Raw genomic sequence first — 25954 nt, 5'->3', positions numbered from 1 at the left:
CGAAAGTTCACCGGAATCCGTTTTAATCTCGCTTCTGTTAACGACGATTCATTAATCGTTTCTGATTATTCGGCAGTTCCAGACTCCCCGATATTTTTCTCGATGTGGGTCACGGTCGGCGGGGCCGTGCGAGCCCACCGCTTCGGCAAACACGCGTGAATCATGCGCGAGGTAAATATTAACTCGAAACTACCGAAAAGTTCGTTGCTTCAACGAAAATAGATTTGAACTCGTGTTTCTAGTGAATATTTACGCTTCCATTCACGCACAATGTACCCGCGGAGTAATTGACAATCGTTTCCACGGGGAGAACGAAAGCAGAAAAATCTCGGCTCAGGAATGTTGTCTCGCAAAGTCCATCATAAAAAAACTGAGAATCCAGAGCGCATCGGTTTTCTAAAGAATCGCTAAAGTGTAAGAAGGATAAATGAGAAAACGGGAGTCCGGTCACGCCGAGCTAAGTCGTATTCCTCGTGAGAGCACGTATTCACAATAGAATCACGCTCCTGCCGGATTTTCCTTATCGCATTCGTGCTCTGCAGACTAGAAAAATCATTACGACTCGTTTTTCCTATGAAAATCCACGTTGTTTCATTCCCCGAGCGGATTCTACGACGAGATCACTCAACAAGGATCCGAAACAGCTTTATCACATGATTTTATTCCTCGTTGATTCGCACATGCGGATGAGCAACTGCGCGGAGGAAACGAGGCCGAAAATTCTCGAGGAAAGTACTAGAAATACGGTATCTCGGGGACAGTACTCGATTGCAGCATCAACTCGAAGAGCAGCAATAAAAATTGTTCTATCCGCCATAGTAAAAAGACCCGTACCTTTTATTCAAAAGACTCGAGACTGTTTCTCTCTACGAGCATAGTAAATTCAAATTAACGTCTATAGTGCAAAGTATGCTCGAGCAACCCTGAAAAAATAATTCACTATGCTGACAGTCAAAATTTGTGATTTACAATACATTTTCACTTATATCAGTAAGTTCTAGTCCGTCATGATGAACAACGCTCGAAAACAAAACGAAATATAGTGCAACACTTTTTGCCATCCCCGCAGAAAGCTGTTTGGATGAATTCAAGGGACGAAATAATGGAAAATTCAATAAATACTTATGCCGTTTGTAATCGGTGTCGATGAAAAGTGCCAAAAGAGTCGTCTTCTCAAAGCTGCAATTATATTTCGTTCCTTTTCATTGCTCCGCGTCTCTCTTTTCTCTCGTCTGATTCATCCGCCCGAGCACCGAGTATGAGATGTGCTGGCTCACCGCGAGAGCTAAATCCATTTAGAAAAGCTCGCTCATAAAATTTGAATGCGAGTGTGCGTAGGCCAAATCGTCGAGAATATTCCTCACACGAAGTGGCGATAAATAACGCAGAGTTCTCCGCTCTTAACCGGGTTGGAAGCGAGCGAGTGTGCTGACACACTCCGCGATGAGAAAGAGGCTGCTGCGGGGGGGGGGGGGGGGAACGGGAGCGAGGAATTTCCTCGGTTTTGGGGTTGAGAGCCGCCCGAAAGCATTTTCATCTCGCGATAATCCGAAATTCCACGTACTCCGTATGCTCGGGCGCGTATACTGCACGCGTTGAGAGCCCGCTCACCCACAGCTGGTTAAATATAGGACGAACCGGGCAACAGGTGCATCCCGAAATTCGTTTGTTTGCATCGAAACTTTTCGATCCAACTTCGCTTCGTGTGTGCTCGAAGGAGAGAGGGCCTCGACCTATCGAATTTACACAATTTCGACGTTTCCTTTTGAACTCGTGGAGCGAAATAAAGTGGCGAGGGACGCACAGGGAGTCCATTTCGAGAGAGGAGAAACTTGTGCCGGGAGGATTTTTCGAGGGGAAAAAGCCGCCGAAAGGACGCGAAGCGATGTCAGGAAACGACTCGGCTTCGAGAACTCCTTCGACCTCGTGAATATGAAGAGCGTTCGCGCGTATAAATCTCCGGAATAATACAAATAAAGGAGAGCACTTTCACACAGAAATATTTACAAAAAATCGATTTTTTCGAGCTACCTCGACGCGATCAGCCCCCCTGAATGGCTCGAGCCCGTTTCTCCACTTTTGCTCGCCCATTCCATTAGGAAAGAGAACTCGTTCTTGGAGACTGGAAATTACAAAACTGAGCCACTCGACGAGACGATTGCATACGCACCCATCAGCCTTCGCGAGCACGGAGACCAAATGATCTCTTCTTTTCCGCGTATTTCGCTCGACTTCTACGTACAAATATTCATCAATGCGAATAATGCCTCCGAGTGTTTTTTACGTCTCTGCTCCACCAGTCGCAGCCTCACGATCAGCCTGTCGCATTACCACGAAAAGATCCCAGTTGACGCGAAGTTATTACGACTCGCAGTTTATCGTTGGATTCGTTTCTGAGCTACTCAGTCAAGTTTATGAAATAAGAACTGTTGAAAAGCACATTTTTATTAAGCACTTTTCTTCATTGAACCAAATCCATTCGGTTGGACAATAATTCCGAAGGTCCAACAGATTTTTAGTTGAATGTCAAATGTTTTAGTTCACTCGGCTAAACTAAGAAAATTTCTCGTATCGAAATCAACAACGAAAGCCAAAGAGAAACGAGCGTTTACAAGAAAAGTAAACCGACGCCTGAGCGATTGCACTCCATTAGCGTTCATTTATTAATCGAGTCAGCCCCTCGAATGGAAGCATAGCGATTTGTCGTCGAGCGAGCCGCGAGGGTAGACGCAGGAAAGAATTAATCCTGCGGGACAAAAGCTCGAGAATTGTTGGTTCCGGATAAAAACTGGTGGGCGACAAGACTCCGTTCACGCAGCCTACGAGCATGCAAACTGGGTGAATCGTTTTTTTCTGTAGTTCCATGTGACACGAGGGAGCACGTGGGATTTCTCGGAAGCTTTTTTCCCTGCGCGTTCGCCGCGCCGATATGAAACCTTCGGTCACACCGCTGAGCCTCGTAAATCCAAGGAAAAAAGTTGTCGCGATAAGCGGACGTGCGGCAGCGACGGCCCACGCGCTCGGTTTCGCTGGTCAATTCGGCTCCCGGCGAGCTATGCAAATATTGACGAACGCGACGCTCGCTTTCGATGATTGAATGGTGGGTAGGCATGAGAATGAAAATTGATTAAATTGCCGATGATTATTCGCCGGCGAGCTGCTTTTTTATCCCGACAAAGTTATTGCTCTCCCGAAGCAACTTTCTCAGGCGTTGTGACGCGAGGATCTTGACCGTAGGAGTCCGAATCCTTGGACGAAATGGAATGTAAAAAATGAAGACGAAACGGCTCCCTGGTGAAAGCTTCCATCGAGAGGATATACGAGAAGACTTTTTCACGAAACTCCTCGCGTGCGTCCAAACCCGAGGAACCTTGCGGTGCTCACTGTGACGTCAAGCCCGCTCCAAGCCATTAGATCGCGTGTCATTATCCGAGTGAGAGCGACGTCACTGTCCAGAATTCGTAGTCTCCGGAGCCGACACTTCAACTTTATCGGCGAGTGACGAAAATTTATAGCCTGCGTAGAGCCCGCGTCCGTACATTTCCGTTCTACGAACATCGGGATTAACAGCACGTTAACCCACCTGTGCGACGCCAATTCTAGTGACGCAACAGCCTGGAAAAATCGATATTCGCCGATCGCTCGACTCTATAAATTTTCAACTATCGTGACTAATTGTCTCTCGATGTTGCTCGAGTCGCGCGTTACTTTGTGGGAACTGGGCTAATCGAGTCGAACGGAGGCGTACGGTTTTCAGGGATTCAACACAAATCGCTTTGCCGGCGTGATTTTTCAACGTTCATTGACAAAGTATCGGTTTTGTTTGACCGGAAAACGAATTCGACCGACGATTGGAGGAGCGTCGTCCAAAGAATGAGATTTTCCAATGGTTCCAGAAGACGAAAGACCTCGATTCGGGGAGCTTTTGTTGAAATATCTCATCGAAGAATGCTCGAGTGATTCAACACCCTGAAACATCGTCGAACGGGTTTAATTTCCTTCGCATCGATTCGCAGCGCAGTCGAGAGCACTTTCTCAAAGTTTTCCATGATGTGTGTGCAACGCCGCAGCGTCGATGCGCGCGTATAAAAGCATCAGCGACTGATTTGCTTTTGTCAATGTCGCGATAGATAACGGCTCTTGGTCGCGCCGATGACGCAGATGCCTGCAAGGATTCACTTCCACAAGGTCATGAGCTTTTTTGTCTGTATGTAAAGCCAAAGAGCCAGGAGAAAGAGAGAAAGAGCGAGGAGCGAGGAACGGCAACGAACGCGATGCGCTGCTTTTGCAGCGCCTCTGGGGTTTCCCCCTCTTTCTTGTTAACCCTCGCGCCCCGAAGCTCTTCCCCGTGTTTGACTGAACACGAAACTGAGACGTTTGATCCGCAGCTATGCAGTAATTTTCGCCTAATAATCGCGTTCTTTGCGGCGGTTTCACGGACGGGAACTCGAGCCAACTTCATTTCGGATGGAATTAAAGTCGAAATTTTTCGGTCGAGAAATTTTTCGCTACCGAAACTCCGTCGGAATCGAAGAAAATTTATTCTCGAGAGTCCATTCGCCGATAACGCTTGACTAACATTCGCCGATTCGCGAATGGAGCGCTGACATAACGAGCAAATTATACTCTTCCGTTCCGGCCGTTTCGTTCTGGAATGCCGTCAGCTTTGATGATAATCCGCATTAACAGCAAGACTCGTTTGACGCAGTGGGAAAGAACACACACACACACACACACACACACACACACACACACACACACACACACATTTTTCACCGAGTCAGTGCCATCTTTCAAAATGACTGTTGACACTGACGAAGCCGCGGGAGAGCGAATTTCAACGACGATTCCATCGTGAGGCCAAACACGCTCGAGGGGAGGGACCCTAATCCAGGTCGCCGATCGATGTCCGCGTCTTTTCGATCCCCGACACCGCGCCAAGAAGACGTTTGTCAAAATTCGTTATTCGCAGAGCCTTCGCAGAACTTTCTTTCGAGTTTCCCTCCACCAAAATCTCAGGGAACCGAGAACCACCGTTTCTCGTGCTGTTTACGAAAAAAAAAAAAAAAAAAAAAAACATTAAAAATTTGTCCATCCTCGAATGAACGATCTTGAAACTGCTACTCGATTCTAATCAGACTTCAATATCCGCCGCGGCAGCCCTCGTCGCATTGAAGCGAATCTATGGAAACCGAATCTAAAATTCCCGGCGAAGATCGTGTTAGAAGTGCTCAATATCCCAGTAGGTTCCCGGCGAGATCGGAATATTGATTGACTGTGCATGTTAGTGAGGCATAAAGATGCGTTATGAATATTCGAGACGGTACATAAAAAAATACGATTCGATATTTCCATATTTATGTAGTTTTACCGACTAATCCTCTCGGACGTCGGAGCTTCTTCGAGGCAGCTTAATAAATGTATAAAAGAAACTTCCCTCGACGCGAAGTGTGCTCAAAGTTTGTGGCGACTACATCGAAAGGTTTTCGCCTTCGAGAGACGATCGTTTTTTCTTACAAAAAGAAGTCGAAGTAACTCGAGTATATTGAAGAATCGAAAAGCCTCAGCTATTTTAAGCACGAGATTCTACGAAAATCTCCATTGTCACGAGAGTTTTATAATGGAATAGCGAGCGTAGGTAAAGAGATAAAATGCGGTAGAGCCAGCATCCCCCGTCGATGAAATGTGCGAATCACAGCGTGCGATGGGTAATGAAACAGAAATATCCACGCGGAAAAGAGAGAAAAAAAAAACAACTAGAGGTTATTATTTATTATCAGCGGGCAGTCCCTCGACAGTAGTTCGAGAGAGAGGGGCGAGCAGGACGGAGAGAAGAGGGTATTCAGCGAATAGTATTAACGAGACGGATCGTATGGCGCCGTATCGTCGTCGAAGAAGAACGATCGAACGTCGACGTCAGACCCGCCAGCTTTGCTGTGCACGGAGAACAGAGGTGTCGTCGGTCGACGCGGAGCTTTGGTGCGGTCTAGTTTTGTCGCTTCTCGTAAACTCGTGAGAGAAAAATGTCGAGAAGATTATTTCGGCTGCAATACCAAGGGTTTTCGGGTTTTTTCGAATGGGGAAGAAAATTTATAGGTGAAATTACGTCTCCGGGGAATAGTCCCGGTCGTTCGGTCAGAACGAAATTGCTCCAGATTAAAAACCCCCGAAGTATGTAAAACTTTACCCGGAATTCGTTACTCCCCTTTGGATCCCCTTCGGATACGAAGTCCATGGAAGAAGGCATCGGGACACCCTGTATGCTTTCGAACTCTCGTGTAGGAGCTTATCACCGCTGCGTCTCGACGTCGGCGTGTAATCTCGCACGTCCGACACGTCGCGACTGTGTGACGTAGCACGAGGCCTGACGAGTAACGCGGCCATTAACACTGACTGGACACGCGAGATACTACAGAACTAAGTACTCTTTCCCTATTTCCTCGCGATCTCTTTCTCGGCGCTCCTTTAATCCGCGGTTAGCAACGGTGAGATACGCTTTAGTGGTTCGAGGCTCGATCGATCGATCCTGCAGTGACATTCTCCCATCAACCGGCTCTCCGTCACCGATGCGTTTGAAGTTTTCAACGCTCGGGCGCGACGAAGCGCTTTTTACGAGATTTTCATACCCGCGTACCCCGAAAATGGGTCCAACTTTTTCTTGCGCGTCGCTCGAACTCGCGAGCAGCGGAGTTACGAGGAAAAGTTGAAAAACCTTGGAGATCGAGGAGCAAAAATCTTCCTTCGCGTCCCGATCCATTCGAGCATCATTCCTCACGATTTCTTTCAATGAAAATCGAGCTGCGAGAATGAATGAGTTTCGGATTCGCCTGGTGCCGGAGTCGGCGCACGCTCTCGAAAAAATGCAATTCATTCGGCCAGCATTTTCGATTCTGAGGAACATGCGAGAGCTCCAAACCCCGCGGATACGTAACGCAAGGCCTCGCGCGGTTGTTTTGCTTTCTCATCTCTTTTTCGTCATCTTCGTCGACGTAACCGGGCTCTAGTACAACGTCATTTTACTATCGCATCGCCGATGCTCGTTATTACGTGCTCGGCCTCCGTACAGGCCACTTCAAAACCGGCGGAAAATCATCGCTCTCGGAGATCGACCATTTTTATCTGAAATAAAGAAAACTCGCGTTAGGAAATGCTCGATTTGAAGTCGAAACTTCCGGTTTACCGGATTCAGCTCGAACCTCGCGGCAAATTTGAAAAAAAAAAAAAACTTTTCCCTCGAGCCGCAGAACGCTCGATTCGTTCTGCATCGACGTGTATACACGCGAATCCCGCATGCAGAGTGACTCGTTGCTCTCTCGTCAGTCGCAGTGCGCGTTACGTCACAAAAAGAATCAGGACGCGACGCAGTCGTGCCCTCGTCTCGAGCAGCGTGCGACGAATCTCGTTCAATCTTTCCGATGATAACGTTCAATCGAAGATTTTTAATCCGGCATGCAAATCGTACGACTTTTGTCAACTCGCTTTCGTCACTCGCCACGGTAAAGCTCCGACGTCATTCGCAAGGGAATCGAACTCTTGAAACGCCGAAATGCGCAGCGACAGGCGAGGATTTCTTCGAAATTCCGATCGATTTTCGAATAGGCTCGAAGAAAATTCGAATCTCTGGATCATGCGTCGAAAGTATTTTTCAATTCACAAGTGACAAAAGTGCAATTTTTTTCAAAAATATTTCATTTCGATGGAAATGATTCTACCGGGGACACAAAGGCGATAAAATTCTCAGTCAATAATCGCGTTTACGCCGAGGCATTGGTGCCTCGGAGGACGCGAAGGATTCGCAAGTTCTCGCGGTAAGAGAAGGGCAGGGCGGGGGTCGTTGCTCCGAAGGAAAAAGGAAGGTAAAGCGGAGAACGTGTAGGATCCTCGATGTTTTATCGTATCTATTTGCCGACCTCGGGATAGATCGAGTTATGCTGAGAAGCGAACAACAGAGAGGGGACGAAGGTGCTGGGATCTCGCGCGTTTTCTTTCTTCCCAAGAGGAATATCCTCCGAGGTTTTAGAGGCGTAGCAGCCGCGTCCCTCGCAAATCGATAGCTCCGAGAGGTTATGATCTCGAGTAGTACGCGTAAAACAGCCATATATTTATGTAGCGGATTGAAAAAAAGGAGAAAAAAGGAAAGACGAAAAAATGGGGAGCGTGAGTGAAAGGCGGAGGTGAAGACACTTTTGCTACGAGATCGCGGTTATTACCGATGCACAAGAGTGAAATGCGAATTTTATAGGGAAAAGGAAAGTGCACCGACGTCGAGCTTCGAGCGCGTATAGACATATTCGAGAGAGAAATAATGCCGCTACACGTTGAACTCTCGGGAATGTCTCTCAAAGGTTCGACGTAACTTATATGGACTCATGATGAACAACGTGTCTTGTGCCCCGCTTCTCATTTTCCGAGCGATTATTTTCACTCCTTTTTCCCATCTACGGAGGCGAATTAAACCTCCGAATCGGGCCTATTTCTACAGCGGTTCGTCGTTCGGGGGCTTCGACCCTCTTGGCTTCCAAGTGGAGCAATTTTTTCTCGTGTGCCAGAGATTATGGGAAGATTGCAAACGTCGGACGACTTTTATTCGACCGACGTCAACGTCGCAATTGACGATTGCCCGGATTGAGAAAGCGGGGAGGGGGGGGGCGCACGATTCGCGTAGATTCCCGCATATTTCATCGATGAATTTCGATCGAATTGAGCCCTCTGCATAAATAATATAAAAAAAGATGAGGAGACTCCGGGGAGCCTCGATGAACGTTAAGATGCATATAAATCGCGCGACTGCAGCGCAATCGCCCGGAAAATTAATGTTTCCCGCACGTTCCATCTCGTATCGATGCGGTTCGTGATGAGAAGCGTCTGGAAAAGCGTCGACTATCCCCGAGCACGTTCTCAAATCGAGCTAGCGCACCGTTCGAGCTCAAAATATCGGATGTATCTCCCGTAGGATCGTTCGACGTTCCTTACAAGTGTCGCAAGCGCGTTAACGAGCCCATATGGAAGCATTCCCTCGCGCTCTTCATCCCCGCCCCCGGTTTTTTCGCGCGCTCGCTTTCATCGCGGAAGAACGAGAACGCTTTCCACAAATGTCCCCCCCGCGTGCGTCGCCATTCGGCGCCGTTTTGCACGTGGCCACGTCCGGCCACCGAAACGAGCACGACCCGTTCGCAAATCAGTAAAGTGCTACAATTTAATAGAAAATTTCAATCATTCCCCCGTGCAAACGCGTCGACAAATATTCCGCGTGCCTCGAATCCGACGAATGCGGTCCGGCGAGCGAATTACTTGCCGCTTTTTTCATCGCGCGCATTTTATCCCGAAGCACGTGTTACGATCATTTAAATAACTCCGGTGTTTACGTCGCTCGCGCGGTATTCGACGAGGAATGCGCCAAAACGAAGCGAACTCGCTCACCGAGGAGAGCCGCAGAGGTGTCGCGAGATATAAAGCAGCGAGACCGGCCGTTCCGTAATCGCTCGAAGCGTTTGCTTCTCTGCAGCATCAAGTACATATACAGAGGGCATTAAGACTCCGGGATTCGGAGTAGATTGATCAAACTCTAATTATCATGTCGGAGGCCAGTCTCGAGCTTCAATTAAATCTTACTCCATTTAGATAAAATGTTATTCACGCTGATTATGCAGACACGGAAATATGCCAATGACTGTATTCTCCGCGACGCAATACGAACCACATTTTATATGCGGACTTTTCTCCACGTACGAATTCCTTCGCGTTAACTCACGCCGCTATTCTCATTTATTCATTCACCCAAACATCGAGCGAAAAGCAACCACATTCCGACATATTTCATCGCGATTTTCTTCGCGAGCTCACACTTTTTTCACGGCTCGCGGCAAGTTCGTTGAAACGTTGTTTTTCTTCGAAATCTCATGAATTTCGTACTCGATGCTCGAATCGACGGATTTGAAATATTTCCGAGGATCTCGGACGTTCGCGACAATCGATTTGGGTTGGATCGAATCGGACCGACGATTGCGATTCGAGTGGATGAAGATTTGAAGATTTTTCTGCGAATCCGGTCGAACGCTTTCAACAATTGATCGAATTTTAATATATCGAATTGACAAATTTCAAGGTTTTTCGAAGAGCCGAATTTAAAAGTTGACGAGAATGAATTCCGCTCCGTGAAAATGAAATGCATCGAACGGCTTTGATTCAGCCTCAAAAAGTTTCGTTAAAAGAGGAAATTTCTGATCTACGATTGCAACGGTAAAAATCGTAAAATACGAAAACTCCGATAAAGAGATATTGACAAACTCAGCCGTACGTTAGCCCCGTCCGCTATTAAGTATTAGCCAATTTTTTGACATCCCGTTACGTCATGCGAAGCCGCGCCAGCCCCCAGGGAGGCTGTGGCGACGGCGACACAGTGGTGCGCGGAGATCCCAACGCAAAGCCGCCCCCGCATTAACCTTTCTCCGATGCCGGGCTCAGGAGCGGTGCGAGCGTGTTAAAAGTATATCTGTATGGCGACCGACTCACGAGAACCCTCCCGTTTACCATTCATTCACTGTCGCCCACGCGTCGCTGCTCACCCTCTTCCACGAACCTCCGCGATCGCGTGACGTCATAGAAAGTGCTTGTAAACGGGGGGAAAAATAAAAGAGCGGGCTGAAAGCCCGTTCGGAGATACGGGGCGGTGGAATTTCGAGCCGAATCCGTTTTGACGGGACACAGCGAGCTCTTTTTCATTTTTCAATCGATTTGGGGAGCCTACGGGCGCGGTTTGAGCATTCGTTGTATCCGAGTTTCATTTTTTTGCTGAATATTTCGAGAAACTGTTATACATATCGCACGGGAAAATAATGTCGGCTTCCGAATCTTTCGTAAACTCAACCTCGAATCGATCGTTTCACAGCGGGAACAACGAGGATGACAGCGAGCACCATAAAAGCGAAGGGATTTAGCGGCGTAAACACCGAAATTCTCAGCCAACGATTCCGCACTGAATACAAGTTTGTGGACGACACAACCAATCATTTTGCGAGACACTAATCAACGATGTTTGTTTACACACTCGCTGCGGAGCGTCTGCCGGACAATCGACGACTCAACGTCGCGTACGCGCACGCGCGGCGAACACTGCGAGCAGCGGAGCGTAAATAATAAAGAAAAACAACGAGTTTGTGATGCCGTGATAAGTGCCTTCCAATCGAATTTTCCACTCGCTGTGCTATATTTTCATCCGTCGAGAGTTAACACTAACCAATTTGTTGGTTATCGGAAATTTTCAGTGGTCGGTAGAAACGATTACGGGGAGAATACACTTCGGAAAAATGGCCGACCGACGAACCAATCGCCGCGTTCGTCCCTGTCCGCTTCAGTCGCTAACTTTATCCAAATTATTTTTTTATAATTACGACTCACAGTGACTGAATATTCTCCAATGTATTTTGGAAAACAATTCGATTTAATTGAAATTTCAATCGAGTTTTAAAAGCGGCCGGCAGGGAGGCAGCGTTTTCGTCAGGTGCCACGTGAAGCAGCCACGTTGATGCAAAAATTCGTGCGAGTTATTTTCATGAGACTCCATTCGAAAGTGAATCGCGTCTCATGGCAAGGAAACTTTTATCGAATTTTTCGAGCAGCCCGAGCCGCGAAAGCGAAAGGACTAAAATCAACGAAAGTGGCGAATGAGTTAATCGTACGAGGGTAAAATTGGATGTGCATCGAAGGTCTTTGACATTGATTAATTTTATCGCGTCTTTTCGAGATTCGAAAATGCACTGACGAGCGTTGCAGAGGCGAGAGCTGCAAATGAAAGAGTCACATTTCGATATGCCTTAGCGCAGTCTTCATTCACAAAGTTCAATGCAAATGCTCCGCTATCAGCAACAAGTCTCTTTTTCGAAGCTTTCGCGCATTTATCGCGTGCATATATTCATTCACCCTCCGAACGGCGGATCGACTACTCTTTCTCCTCGGCGTATCGCCCCTGTCCCCTTCTTCGCTCTGCGCCCTCGCCGCCCACCCTCTCTCTAGTCTCGCAGCATCTCATTTACTCTCCACTTGTCTCTCGTTCCCTCTCCTTTTATTCTCTTTCTCTCTCGGTCGATCCGTTCCTCGCAGTCCTCTATATAGGACTCGGTCGTCGTCGTCGTCGTCGCTGTCGTCGTCACCGGAGCTACCCGCTGTGCAAAGTGGCCCCGGTCGCAACAGCCCAGCGGCGCTGTCGACGCGTTTTTTCGTTGGCTCTACTCGCCTTTCACTCGCGCGCGCGACCGCGCGACTCGTGTCTCTCAGTTCACCGTCGACGCTCGACGAGGACGGTCGCGCGATTTATCGAGAAAACCGCGCAGTTCGACGAAACTTTAAACGAAACGAAGAATACGAGTGACGCGAAGTGCGGGGATCGGTATCACAGTCGATTAAAGCACGTTTTTTCGCGAACTCACTAGCGTTTCGTAACCGCGGCTCATCCTCGGAAAACAGTGACCGTCGTTATTCAATTAGCGGGAGAACACGGGTCTACTCGTTTCGTGGACCAACGGGTACGAAATATAATTCATTTCACTCCGTTTCCCCGTTAGCGAGGAGAAAAAAAAACAGCGGAATTTAGCGCACGTCGCTGAAACGATCGCGCGGTATTGTTCCAATTCTCATTCGTCATTTTCCGGCAGTCCAATATCAAAAGCGTTCGAGAGCCCAGGCTCAAAAAAGCAGAGCATATCGGATACACAAACACGCCTTTCGAGTCGACGAGGAAAAAAAAATAACGCAGTGCCAAGACTAAGCGAAATTTGGAGGAAGCTCTCTCCGATCGTTTGGAACTTCCGAATCACTTTTCAACTTTCCATTCGTAATCGATAACGAGCGAGTTACTTTTTACAATCTATACCGAATCGAGTCGGCGAACCTTGAAACTTTTCAAGTCCACGGACCAAAATGCGTCTTTCATTTTCCCCAAAATTCTATAATAAAAACACAGATATGACAATCGTCCACGAAAACTTTAGTCTCCCAAGTTATTTTTATTTCCGTCGCGATGAACTCGGAAGCAATTACCTTTACGCATGTGACAGACACGTCGTCGTCGATCTCAATTCATTTATATTCGGGTCTGAAATCCAATAAATTTTGTATTACGAAGCACGAATACGATGAGTTCGCCCGACTAAATGCGTTCTCAAATCACTTGTGTTCGCGTGTGCCTCTGTATGTGTGCGCTTAAAAAAAGCGGAAGCAAAAGTGGACAGTACGTTAAACATGTGCACACAGAGCGTTATCGTCTCTGCCAATCATTCCTCTCGTAATGTTCCAGTCGTTTAACGTATGCATCGTAAAGTCGCCTCTTTTTCTTTTGTTTTTTCACTATTTTCAAGCAGGTTTTTATCGCTCGTTTTTCTCGTTACGCGTTACACCGGTGCTTTTATTGCTGTATGAAATTAGTTTGAACAACGGATATCGATATGAACACTTCTTCATGTTACACGAAACAACGACTCATCGTTCCTCAATTTTCCAATTATCTTAATCTCTTGATCAATCCCACACAGTGTGAATGGAACAAACTTTTGAATGAAAAAAAGTGAAATTCATTGGAAATTTAAGTGCCTTGCCTTGGAAATGAAAGCCCTATGACAATCGGCCATCTTGAACGCAATCGAAAATTTTTTTTTTCGTCGCTGATACGCGATTAATCGATGTGAATTTTCGAGTCTAATACGTTTGGGAAAGAATATATTAATAAATAATAATTTTACCAACGCGTTAGTACCAAGGATTGAAACGTCAAAGTGAGGTTATCGATTGTTCGGAGCGTGTTCGTTATCGAGTCGCGTCATTGTCTTCGAGCACATTTTCAATTCAGTGTTCGGATCTATACTTTTTCCAACGCCCCGGATGAGGTGCGCTAAACTTTGATAAAATGTAGTTAGCTCTCGTGAAAAATGAGTACAAACGAATTTTCCAAAGGGGACCACCAGAGCAACAGGTCTCGAACGAAAGGGTGCTCGAGTCAGTGGGTTTCGCGAGTGAAAGTTATTTACACGCGAGAGAATGGCAGAGGGGAGAGGGGATTTTTGCGGATTGCGTCAGGGTAGCGAGTATTGCGACTTGGTCGACGCGATAATATGCCTGTTTTTTTTTTTTTTTTTTTTTTTCACCGGTTAAACTCGACGCGGCTACAATCTTTTCGTATTTTTGCATATTATTAAAGAGCGGCATTCCGCATAAAACTTGATGCATGTTTTCTTCATTATTTTCGTTCTTTCGTATAACCACATTTGACGTGTAAACTCGAGCGATAGCGTTCGAGTAGCAACGACACGTTGGAAGAGATTTCGACATATCGCGAAGGGATTCGAACGAATGAAGAAAATTCGATGAGCCGTCGATAATTAACGCGAGGAAAAAGGTTTTCTTGGGATCAAATAAAAACGAACGAACGATATTAGATTTAATTTTTAAAAAAATCGGTTTCTCAACTTCCCATGACGAATGAATTTCCGTTTTCGCCTAAATAAAAAATAGATAGAGCTAATAAGAGTTGATTTTTGTCGACAGTGTGGCTCCCTGGAAATCGACGAGGAACGTCAGCGTCGGGTCGCCATGATGGAGTCGCTCTGTCAGGTGAACGGCAAGGGGACGTCGAGTGGCGGCGGGGGTGGCGGCAGCAACAGCAGCATCAGTAGCAGCAGCGGGTGCAGTACCGGAAGTACAAGCAGTTTGAGCAGTTCGACGAGCAGCATCAGCAATGGAAGTATCGTTGGGGGTGGAACTCACAGCAGTAGCAAATTGCATCGGGAGAGCAACAACAACAACAACAACAACAACAACAACAACAACAACAACAACAACAACAACAACAACGAGTATTCGGATCCTCAGCAGAGGTTAGCCGTGCTGAGTTTCGAGCAGGTGCGTCGTTTGAACGACGTGATGAACGAGGTAGTGAGCATTCACGGTCGCGGTAATTTCCCAACGCTGGAAGTACGACTGCGAGATCTTGTGACGGTGGTTCGAAGCAAATTGGAAGCGGATCCGAGTTCGGGTGGTGCGGGTATGAGAGTAAGAGACATAAGGCTGAACGGTGGTGCTGCGTCTCACGTGCTGGCGACCGAATCGCAGCCGTACAACGATCTCGATTTGATATTCGCGGTCGAGCTGACGAGTGGTCGAAATTACGACAGGGTTAAAGCGGCTGTGTTGGGTTCCCTGTTCGATTTGTTGCCGGAGGGTGTATCCCGGAAGCGTATCACGACGTGCAGTTTAAAAGAGGCCTACGTGAGTAAAATGGTAAAAGTAAACAACGACGGTGACCGATGGTCGTTGATATCGCTGGGCAATTCTCGGGGGCATCGAAACGTCGAGCTCAAATTCGTCGACACGATGAGACGTCAGTTCGAATTCTCGGTCGATTCGTTTCAAATCGTGCTCGATTCTCTCCTCTTATTTTACGAGTGTAGCAAATTGCCGATTGGCGAAAATTTCTATCCCACCGTCGTCGGGGAATCGGTCTACGGTGATTTCCAGGAAGCTCTTTATCACCTTCACAAGAAGCTCATCTCGACGAGGCATCCGGAGGAGATAAGGGGCGGCGGCCTCCTAAAATACTGCAATTTGCTCGTCAAAATGTACAAACCGGCTCAACCCGATTACATAAAAACCCTCGAGAGATACATGTGCTCGAGATTCTTCATCGACTTTCCGGACGTCGGCCAGCAGCAGGCTAAGCTCGAAAATTATCTCTGGAATCACTTTGTCGGCCAGGAGGAAGAATCACTTAAATATCAGTATCTGACCCTCCTCCACAGCGTCGTCGAGGAGTCGACCGTTTGCCTCATGGGACACGAGAGAAGACAGACTCTCGGGCTCATCGAGAATCTCGCTTTTCAAGTCTTGTGCCAAGAACAAGCCAAGTTCTCGGGTCAGCAGCCCCAGCAGCAGCCCCAACAGCAGCAACAACCTGCCACCTTTTTGTACACAACGAACGGGGCCTATCCAAATCCCGGTTATTACTACGCCCCGGTAGTCCCGACCGCGTGTTATACCTGCACGTGTACCTCGTGGATGGCTTGCAGCTCGTGATGCGACCATCAAACCCTCGTCTACTCTAAACTCGATTCCTCACAATCTTCTTCTTCTTCTTCTTCTCCTCCTCCTCCTCCTCCTCCTCTCGGGCTTCCGACAGGGGACCACCCCGCGGATCAACGGGCCCTTTATTATCCTCGCGAACACGCGGACGATTGGGAATCAACGAGTGCGCCATTCTCCGGGGCCTCCTCTTCGACCAATCGTCACTTTCATCATCATCATTATCACCACTATCATCACCATCACTATCATCACGATAATCACTGTCATCTTGTGCACCAAGGACAATAGAAGGACGAAAATTAAGACGAGAGAGAGAGAGAGAGAGAGAGGGAGAGAGACCTTTTGCCTTTCTTCACTTTTTACTCTCTTTTCTTTCTCTCTTTATTTTCTCCTCTCTCTCTCTCTCTTTCTCTCTCTCTCTCTCTCTTCGTTTCTTTTTATTTTCACCTTCGCATTCTTATTATTTGGGGGACAATACTACGCGACCTGTAAAAATATAACAAACAAACAAAAAACAGTGCTGTGCCTAAATATCGAAACATTGTGAGGACAAACCGGGAAAATTAAGCGTTTCGATTACCGCGCGGGGTTTGTAAAGACGAAACGTACCGACATCATCATCATCAACAACAACAACAACAACAACAACAACAACATGAACAACGAGATCGGGAGAGGGAGAGAGGACTAAAGGAAAGAGAGAGCAACCGAGAAATATATTAACTGCGAAATCCCCTTTGGCAGGGATTGAACGATACATTAAACGATAATTGTAACGATTCAAGTCGAACTAAAGTCCCCCGATCGACGCCGGGGACGCTTAAGCAGCATCCCTTCAAAGTCATTCCGAAATACGAAAAGAATCTTTTCATTCATACGAATTAATGCGGGAATATTCAAAGAAAAGATACAAAAAAAATCTAATAGGAAAAAAAACGAAAAGTCGAATAAAAAAATTCATTAAAAATCTCTACGGCGAGGAAATATTAAAAAAAATATATATATATATATAATAAATAAATGAAAGAAAAAAAAACCCCACAAAAACAACAAAAACAAGAAATAATGAAAGAAAAAATTGTTAAGAAGATCCTGAGGGAAAGTGAAAGATTACGACAATGAATCTGTGAGACGCTATGCTGATTACAGGTGTCAGTCGAGATCGCCTGACTTTATGGAAAAGACACTTGTGCGTCCTGTGCGCTCGCCGATATTTCGAAGCTGCGAAACAAACGAATATCGGAAAGGTAGCGAGACCGAGTGAGAGAGTGGGAGAGAAAGAGAGCGCGAGCGCGATTGAATGAAAATAATGAAAAGATTGCGAGACGAGGCGTTATAAATATATACATATTAACTATAAATACAATATTACGTTATGTTTAAATATATTAATGTGTGGCTGTGATCACATTTCATTAAGATAGACGTAAGATTAAATGAAAATACGGTTGTGCAAATATAGAAAAGAAAAAGGGAAAAGCACATGCGCGAGATGAAGGGAGGAAAAATCGGCCATCGTTATCGAGAGGACGGAATTCGATCGCTTTATGGCTAGATGTGACGAGACGCAAGTGTGTGATTTACCAAAAGAAGAGTACATTGCAGCCCGAAAGCCGCGAGAAAAAACGCAAGCTCTAAGCCGAGAAAGACCCATTCGCGAACGATATTTTCATCCCCCCTACTCAAAAGTCATTGTAACGTTTCGTTGAACCGGATTAAGTTACTCGACTCGCCGCGTGTAACCGAACGATTAAATTCAAGTTCGATTTCTTCACTCGATCAACAAATATAACGTGAACGACCTTTCGAGCATTAGCGGTCCGAAAAAAATATAAAAAATACAAAACTAAGGGACGCGGAAAATTTGGAAGCTCATGAGCAGCATAACTACAAATTTATTCAAACCTGCTAACAATCTGACTGCGATAACAACTCTATATACGATATTGATATTTCTACTCGTTGATCATTTATTCGAGAAAAATATTCAACGGGCTTCATGACTCATCCATGTCTTCGGAGAAAAACTCCGTTTGCGTAACCTTTCGTCAAAGACACACGAGACTAAAATGACCTTCGTGACATATAGAAACATCTATTGACGTTAAAAACACTGTAGAAACTTTGAAACCTCGAAAGGCAGAGAGAGCGAGAGAAAGGGGAGCGCGAAAAGCGTCGTAACGAGACTTGATTTTTTTTCCAAAAAAATCAAAGTTTTGAGGAAAAATCGTACGAAAAACTTGTCCGAAGCGTTAAGCATAAATTGAGCACGTTCTGCGGAGCTCAGCCAGTGATTCGAAGCTCCTTCGAGAATTTTTCGAGTCTCGAGGAGCCACCGCTCTTGCTCTCCAATTTAATTTGACGTCTCGTACTCGCACTCTGCTCTATTAATGCGTTTCGCACTGTCCTTCCTCTCGGCTCGCTCTTCCTCTCGATTGACCGAGCGAAAGTCAGATCCGATACTTAAAAAAAGACAGACAAACTGGTTTTCCCGCTGCAATGTGTTCTCGCAGAGGCAGCCTTTTGCATATTCACGTGTCTCCGGAGCCAACGGAATTCTGGATTCTGGCGAGAACACTATTTCATTGTGGGTACAACCATTTTTTTGGCGAAATGACAATGATTGTTGCGATTATCGGAGCGGCTCGAAAAAACTCACGCGATAGTCTATGATTGAGTACTACAATTTAAGAGTCCCGTAAACAAGAAAAAGAAGAAGAAGAAGAATAATTAGAAATAATGATAACTCTTTGACACATCCGAATGGCTGACTACTTTTTTGTTTGCGCGGAAACAAAATAAAGTTGTCATGCGAAATAAATTATCGCACGCGATTAATTGACCTCGCTATTTTCTCGGAAATTATTAATAGTCGGGAAGCAGAAACGTCGCGCCGCGGAAGCCTGAATCCGTATTATAAGAATCTATGGATTCATTATCGAGGGAATGAAAACTCATTTTTTTTTTCCAAAGAAGTGAAAAATTGCTCGTTCTCGATTTGAATAATGGTCGAGAGGCAGAGAGAGAGAGAGAGAAGAATTTTTATTCCCTCTCGCGTTGTTCCGAGCATCGAATGTTTATTTTTAGAGAGAGAAAAAATTTCGTCAAACCAGGAAGCATTAACGTCTTGGAAGATTCGATGAGGTTGGAAAGCTTTTCATTTACTTTTCCAGGCCGACCGAGGTCGTTTATCCGTGGATGAACTTGAAGTTCGTATTGCCATATGGCGAAATAACTCCTCGTTCAACGACCACGCGTATACGTTTACGTCACGCAATAAAACTCGTAGAATCCCCAACCGTATTGCAAGCAAACTCCACTCGGAGCTCCGAGATTTGCACAGAAACGAGTTTTCCGGCTTTTTTCCATTTCTCTTCATTTTTTTATCGCTCGCAACCGGTAGCAATGTCCGCTCGAGGATGAGGAGGCTCGAGGCGAGGATACGAGCAGTTCTGTCGCGTGATAAGACCAACAAAAAAGTCGTTTGATAACTCGCGCAAATCTTATGCACACGGATCTTACTCGTGCGCGGGAATGTTCGAGACGTTTCGTGCCAAAAGGCTCGCTTTTCGTATATTTTCTCCCCACGAATTCAATTCTTTTTTCATCCCAGTAAATAATGAGGATAAAATTATAAAAACAAAAATATTTTTCCGCGTGTGCGAATTTCGAGGAAACGGACGATCCATTTTCTTTCGGAAATTCAATCAACGAAACGAGGGTCTGAAATTTCGGTGCGATCGTTGAGCTTAAAATTATACAAAAAGTCACTTTTTCACTTGAATTCACAAATTGGCGACGAGCGGTTATAAAAATTTTTCAAAATTTAATCCCATGCACTTGACATGGAATTTTATAATCGCTCGTAATGGAAAGTCGAAACAAAATTCCACTTGGCGGCGAGCCCCCGCTGATCGAGCTTCCGGTTGATAAAGAGCGATAAAGAAAATAAAGGTGAAAAGAAAAAGGCACTGAGAAGCTCGGCGAGCGAGGTAGTTGAGCCGAAATCGTTTCCGTTATCACCCATTTTCTCATTCGCCATCGTGAATATGTATTAGAATTTAGAACGATTTGTAATGCGCCAAAAATGGACGGGAGCACGCGAGGCTCTCGGAAAACTTATTTTCTACATTCAAAGACTGCGTGAAAACTTTCGAAAATAATATTTCAAACTCGTCGAGCGTGAAAAACGAGAAAGAAAAGCGTGCGAGAGACTTTTTACGAAGCTCGACGAAATTGTACGGGAGTGAGGGTCGATGCAAAAAACCGAAAATACGATCGTCCTTATCACGAAAGTTCAAGTTCTGACCTCCCTTATTGCCTGGATTGTATAAAACCGTTAATTTCCGTTGCGTACAGTTGGCTAATTAGAACAGAGAAAATTCAATATTGCACTCACGTCCAACAATTCGAGTTTTCGTTCGAACGATTCTCATCAAAATTAATTACAAATTAGTTTCAAATTATTTTAATTAGTTCCGATGACACCCCGCTGCCGCTCTTTCTCACGTTGAGCCACATCGCCCTTGAAATCTAAAGTCATTAAATCGTCCGACGACGCTGTTGTTTGTAACAGTCGGTGTTCGAAGCGTTTGCACGTCGAACGATATCCGAATCATATACTCACTCTATCCGTAGACAAATGTAACGAAAATCCTTAAAAAAACGAATCGATCGTTTTTCCTCAAAAACGATCGATCGATTAAATTTTTATTCAATCCGATGCACGATGTTTTTTTTATACGATTTTGTAGACAAAAAAGGAAGAAAAGAAATTGTGCCTCACCGAAGATTTGAGACATTCTTCGTGAGCGAAAAAATAGCGCGCGTTTCAGGCTGCAATGTGCTAAAAACAAAAAAGAAACAGTTAAGTTGTTTATGCGGAGAGATAACGAAATAAAACAAACAAACTCCCAGTTCTGTCGCCGAAATTATGTAACAAATTGTATCATTTTACGACATATTTAATTAATATCATTGTACGAATATAAAATGAAGGATATATTATGATTATTGGAGAAAAAAAACGAATGGAAACGATAATACGAGTTGACTTTACTATGAAATTTCCAAGTCTGTGTCTGCACCGATTGAGATCCTCCTTCCCCTTCAAAAACGCTCCGTCGAATCTTGCGTCTCGTCTCGTTTGTTACTCGAAGGCGCGAGTCTCAACGCGTCGATAGAATTTGTGTTACGCCGAACGAAAAAAAAAGCGTGCGCATCGAACTTTCGAGGGCTTTACGACGAAAAAGGGAAAAACGTCAGAAGAGATGACAAATTCGCAAACGTTTTGTCGGTAAACGGGGAAACGATTGTACGAACAAAAGGATTCTCGCCACGTGATTAACAGGCAGATTTGGATCGAACCCGTAACGAAAGAGTCGCTTCTCTCAAGAATAGAAAATTAAAGAGGATTAAAACTCCGTTTGCGATAGTGTTACGCAACTAGTTGGTAAATTTATCGTTGTGTATTCAAACGAAGATTGACGACACCTTTTTTATTCGAATGGCCTCGATTCTTAACACAAGCGTTTAAAAAGTACGGGATCCGTAACTGAATTTTGTTGCATCTCGAGTCGAATTGACAGTTTCGATCATTTGTCACGATGTTTTTCGACCAGCTTGTGAAAAATTGTTCGCGGTTTTTCGAATGTTTACTCAGTTTTCGACACGTAGTTGCAGCCAGAAAAGAACCGATCAATCAAACTAGAAATTTTTATCAAAGTGTCCGAACCATAAAGCAAGATGGCGACAGAAAAACGTCGTGTTCGATCGCGCAACCGCGAGCGTCTCGAACGCCCTCTACTCGACCGAATTGTGCACGAACTTGCTTAAAAAAATCGAGGAATTTTTGTGACACGTCAAATGTCTCTGAGAACAATTCTCACCGAGTTCACCAACCGTGATAACAAAACGAATGCACATCACAACGCTCGGGCACACGTGACGTCAAATCGTTCGACAGAACGCGTGCTCTCCAAGCTTTTTTTTCAAGAGGCACGTGATCCGGCTTGAGCCGCTCGTCCTCTAACGAGCTACGAGCCAATATCATATACTCTTCGATACACAAGCTCACCAAAGGTTTCATTCGAATAAAATTTTCGAATAGAAACGAAATCCGTTAACAAAGAATCGGGAATGCTGAAATTCTTTTCGGGAACTACACTAAACAGGGTTTTTCCAATATTTATTCGAAAAGTATATTTTTCGTCAAATATTTTCTTCAGAACGTGTAACTCGTTCTGAAGTACCAGGATTTATAATTAAATGCAAATTTCGTACTTAATGTCGGCGATGAAAAAAATGAGGTTACCCCGCTCGAAAGTCAGTCCACATCACACTCGCGTACTTAATTTTTCAACGGACTGATGCGCAGAAAGACATGCATCCAAAAAAAAAGATAATTTTGGTCATAAATATAATCGAAAAAAGTGCAGTCGCATCGCTTCGTAGCTAAAAATTCACTAGACGAAATTCACGAATCGCGCATTGCCAATGTACGATTTTCAGCTTTCGTTATTCGCATTTGAGAATTTTTTGTACTCACGTGTTTTTTCGCTCTCTCGTGGCTTATTACGTTGGTGAATTCCGGTTCCCGCGGGCATAAAGGCTCGATCATTTTTTGTCTCCTCTGATCGCGATAAAGTTAACGCAATTTCGTTGAACGTTAAGAGAGAAAGAGTAAGAGTTTGGCTGTTCCAACGAGGATCCAGAAGTATAAACACTTTTGTCACAGCGACGCTCTTCCTGCTGCGACCGTTAGTAAAGAAAAACGCCAGTGGCTCCCCCATTTTTTTTCAGCGCTCAGCGGCCAATCGTGTGCCATTTCGGCGGTCGCCATGTTTGGCGACAGAGAGAGAGAGAGAATAGTGAGAAAAGAAAACGTCCAAAAAAGACTATTGAGAGTATAGCGTCGAAATCCTCGCTCGAAGAACAAGAAAAGTAGTAGAATAAGAATCGGGTGGGAAGGTACAGAAAGACGCCACACTGAGATCGAAAAATATGTAAAATAGTAATTTAGTTTCCTAAAAGTCTGCGCTTCGAGATTCGAGTGAGAGGAAAAGCCTCTTTTCTCGTCGTGTTTCCAATCTGTCTTTCTCTACATATTTGTAATAATGTGAAAAATAAAATAAAAAATCTGTTTGTCGTGATATCGAGTAACGTACTGTATGAAAATAGGTTGGTGAAAACAATAAAAACGTAATATAAAGAAATAACGAAAATGACGTATTGAAACGCCTCGTCGAGCTCGCGAGAGACCGTCCGGACCAGAATATCAGGAATATGAATGAGCAACGCCAGAAAGACTTTTATAAATCGCTGTGAGAATAGTTGTCTTTTTTTTAATCTAATTTCTCACTCGCTCCTCTCCGAGCATATGTATTTTATCGATAATGTATATGTGTATAGCGGAGAATAAAAATCATTGAAATTCGACAAACACTGTCTGATCGACGTAAATGAAAAATGAAACAAACGCTATGATTAGTCATCTCTCACACAGCAAACAAACAAAACTCACTTGAATGTTGTTACACTCACCCATGAAAACTGACACATCGAGAAACATAATAAAAACTTAGAGCATTGTAACACCGGAAAGTAAAAGTCACGACGCGAATAACGACGCACGTTCGATATCGCGCGTGTGCATCCAAGTTTCGGAAAAAGAAATAAGAGGTTATATCTATAAAAACAAAGTGTAACGATACCGTTTATTATTTACTGATACATCGATAATATTAATTGTAATTGTATTTTTAGAATTTAAATATAATCCGTTTGTATATCGTGGTGAAAAATACAAAAAAATATGTAAGCAGCGAGAAAGAGCGTGTGAAAGAGGGAGCGAGAGTCGACGATAATTAACGAGCTCTAAGAGTGCAAAAAAGAACGAATGATTGTAGAGAAAAGTATATTTTAAAGAGAAGAAATACGAATTGAGAAAATAAAGATTCTATTAATGTGTGTACGAATGTTTGGGCGTCAATCTCATTCACTTTTTTATTTCTATGACTTGCCCATATTCGTGTATATTATCATATATACAAGCAACTGAAAAAAACATCATGTTACGATGAATATGCATACAAAGTGAAAATAAATATCATGTAAACCCTGATAATCAAATACTTCGTGCTTTTATTTCATTTACAAAACCATTCCTATCCTTTCTCGCAGCATTTTTACAGTCCGGCAATATATGGAACGTTTTCTTTCCGAATGAGGTTAGGTCCGACTTTTCGTTGTGCCGGAAACTGATAAACTCAATTCCCGAAAATTCTAGTTTGAAAAAAAATATTAATTTCGTAGAACTTTTAACAATTAAAAACGTTTTGTGGTCCGGTACATTTGAGGTTATTTTATTTTGTTTTATTTATTTTAATGTCCCGCCAACTACTACGTGGAATAAACTCGCGTATTTATTTGCGAAAAGTTTCGTTGTCGCGTAAGCGTCGGATCAGTGGATCCATATACGTTGTTACAAAATCCCGTTGTGGCATCAATCGTTAGGATCGCGGGTGGACGGTAGATTAGCTTCTCGGGGAGCCCGACGGAGAGATACAACGAAGAATATAAACCAAGTAGCGCGGGACGACTTCCTTGCTTTCACGTTATAGCAGCGATCACGTTTCTCGTGACGAGCAACTTTGCCGATTATATTCACGTAAGTTCGGTCTATCAGCGGGATTTTGTCGGTCTGCGGGTGTCAAGATATTTCGCTCCTTTGCATCTTGCGTAAAACCCGCAGAGATGACACGGCGTACTTTTTGTCGACTGTATTAATAGAGTCGTTACGGTTTTAACGACTTTTTCATCTTCACCAATTGAATCTTTTGACAGAAAATTGATGAATGTTTTATTAGCTGCGACGATGTTGGAATTTCGCGTTGAAATTTGCATCTTATTTTCAAATTTTTGCTACGGTCGATCCAACCACGTTATTTCTGTCGGAGCGTAAAATTACGAAGTTACAAAATGAAAACAAATTTTTTTATCGACCAACTAGAAAGGTGGAAAAGCCTCTTCGTAGAGAATAAACGAGATTCGCAGGACTCATGCTCAGTCTCATCAGAAGTGAATTTTGATTGAATTCAAGTAGTGAAAATAGTGTTTTCTTGAGTGTGCCTTATTCGCATGCAAGAGCGAGAGGGAAAGTGTGTCTGATACAACGACGAAACTTTCCTGCATGAGGCACTTACACGAGAGCAAAAGTACGTTTTATCATACCGTGGGGCACTATCGAGACGAGATAAGAAACGAGCATTCGGCTGTTATTGCAAACGCTTGCTTTTGGCTCGTTCAAGTCCGTGAGGCATTATACGACGCTGAATCCACGGGAGGAGAGAGTGAGGGGGAGAGGAGGAAAGAAAATGGACAAGGATTTCGTCGAGGTTGCACATAACGATTTCTAATTGACGCAACGATCGAGTTTTCGAAGGAGGGGATATTCTCACGCAAATTGTGATGACAAAACTGACATTTTATTTATAGAAAATAAAATAAAAAACAGAATTCCAATGCCTCCAAATCGTCGAATTTTTCATCGAATTTTCGTCAATGAAATTGTAACTGCGTATAATCGGACTATAGTGAATGGAACCAATGAATCGTTGAAGACAGGAATTTCGAAAATAAAAACTGTCAATAAACCGAGATGCATATACGATTTGTTTTTTCTTTCTCTCGGTACACTGACCGATTGCCGGGATATCCAAATCCGTTTGAAACGCGCCTTTGACCTTGTTGCAGCTTCCAAAAGTGACTGTAGAACGTTGGTATACGTTGGGAACGAGCGAGACGAATCGATACTGAAAAAAATGTTTGCTCGTATCGACGGCTCCGCGCGTTGCACGTAGCATTTTTTTCTTTCATTTTCCTTTCT

General features: G+C 44.5%; 1 protein-coding gene across 1 annotated transcript in view; it reads left to right on the top strand.

The window, feature by feature from the left end:
• The window catches only part of LOC122407077 (terminal nucleotidyltransferase 5C), a 90876-nt gene extending 66678 nt beyond the window's left edge, over positions 1-24198 (top strand). Inside the window, exon 2 of the mRNA XM_043413056.1 lies at positions 14536-24198. Within this exon, the coding sequence (XP_043268991.1) occupies positions 14536-16059 (1524 nt within the window). The 3' untranslated portion in view covers positions 16060-24198. The remainder of the gene's footprint in view (positions 1-14535) is intronic.
• Positions 24199-25954: the final 1756 nt, after the last annotated feature.

Source organism: Venturia canescens, chromosome 2 (assembly GCF_019457755.1).
Source record: "Venturia canescens isolate UGA chromosome 2, ASM1945775v1, whole genome shotgun sequence".
NCBI lineage: Eukaryota > Metazoa > Arthropoda > Insecta > Hymenoptera > Ichneumonidae > Venturia > Venturia canescens.
Note: the sequence above shows the minus strand (reverse complement) of the source record. Positions and strands in the feature narration are given on the sequence as shown.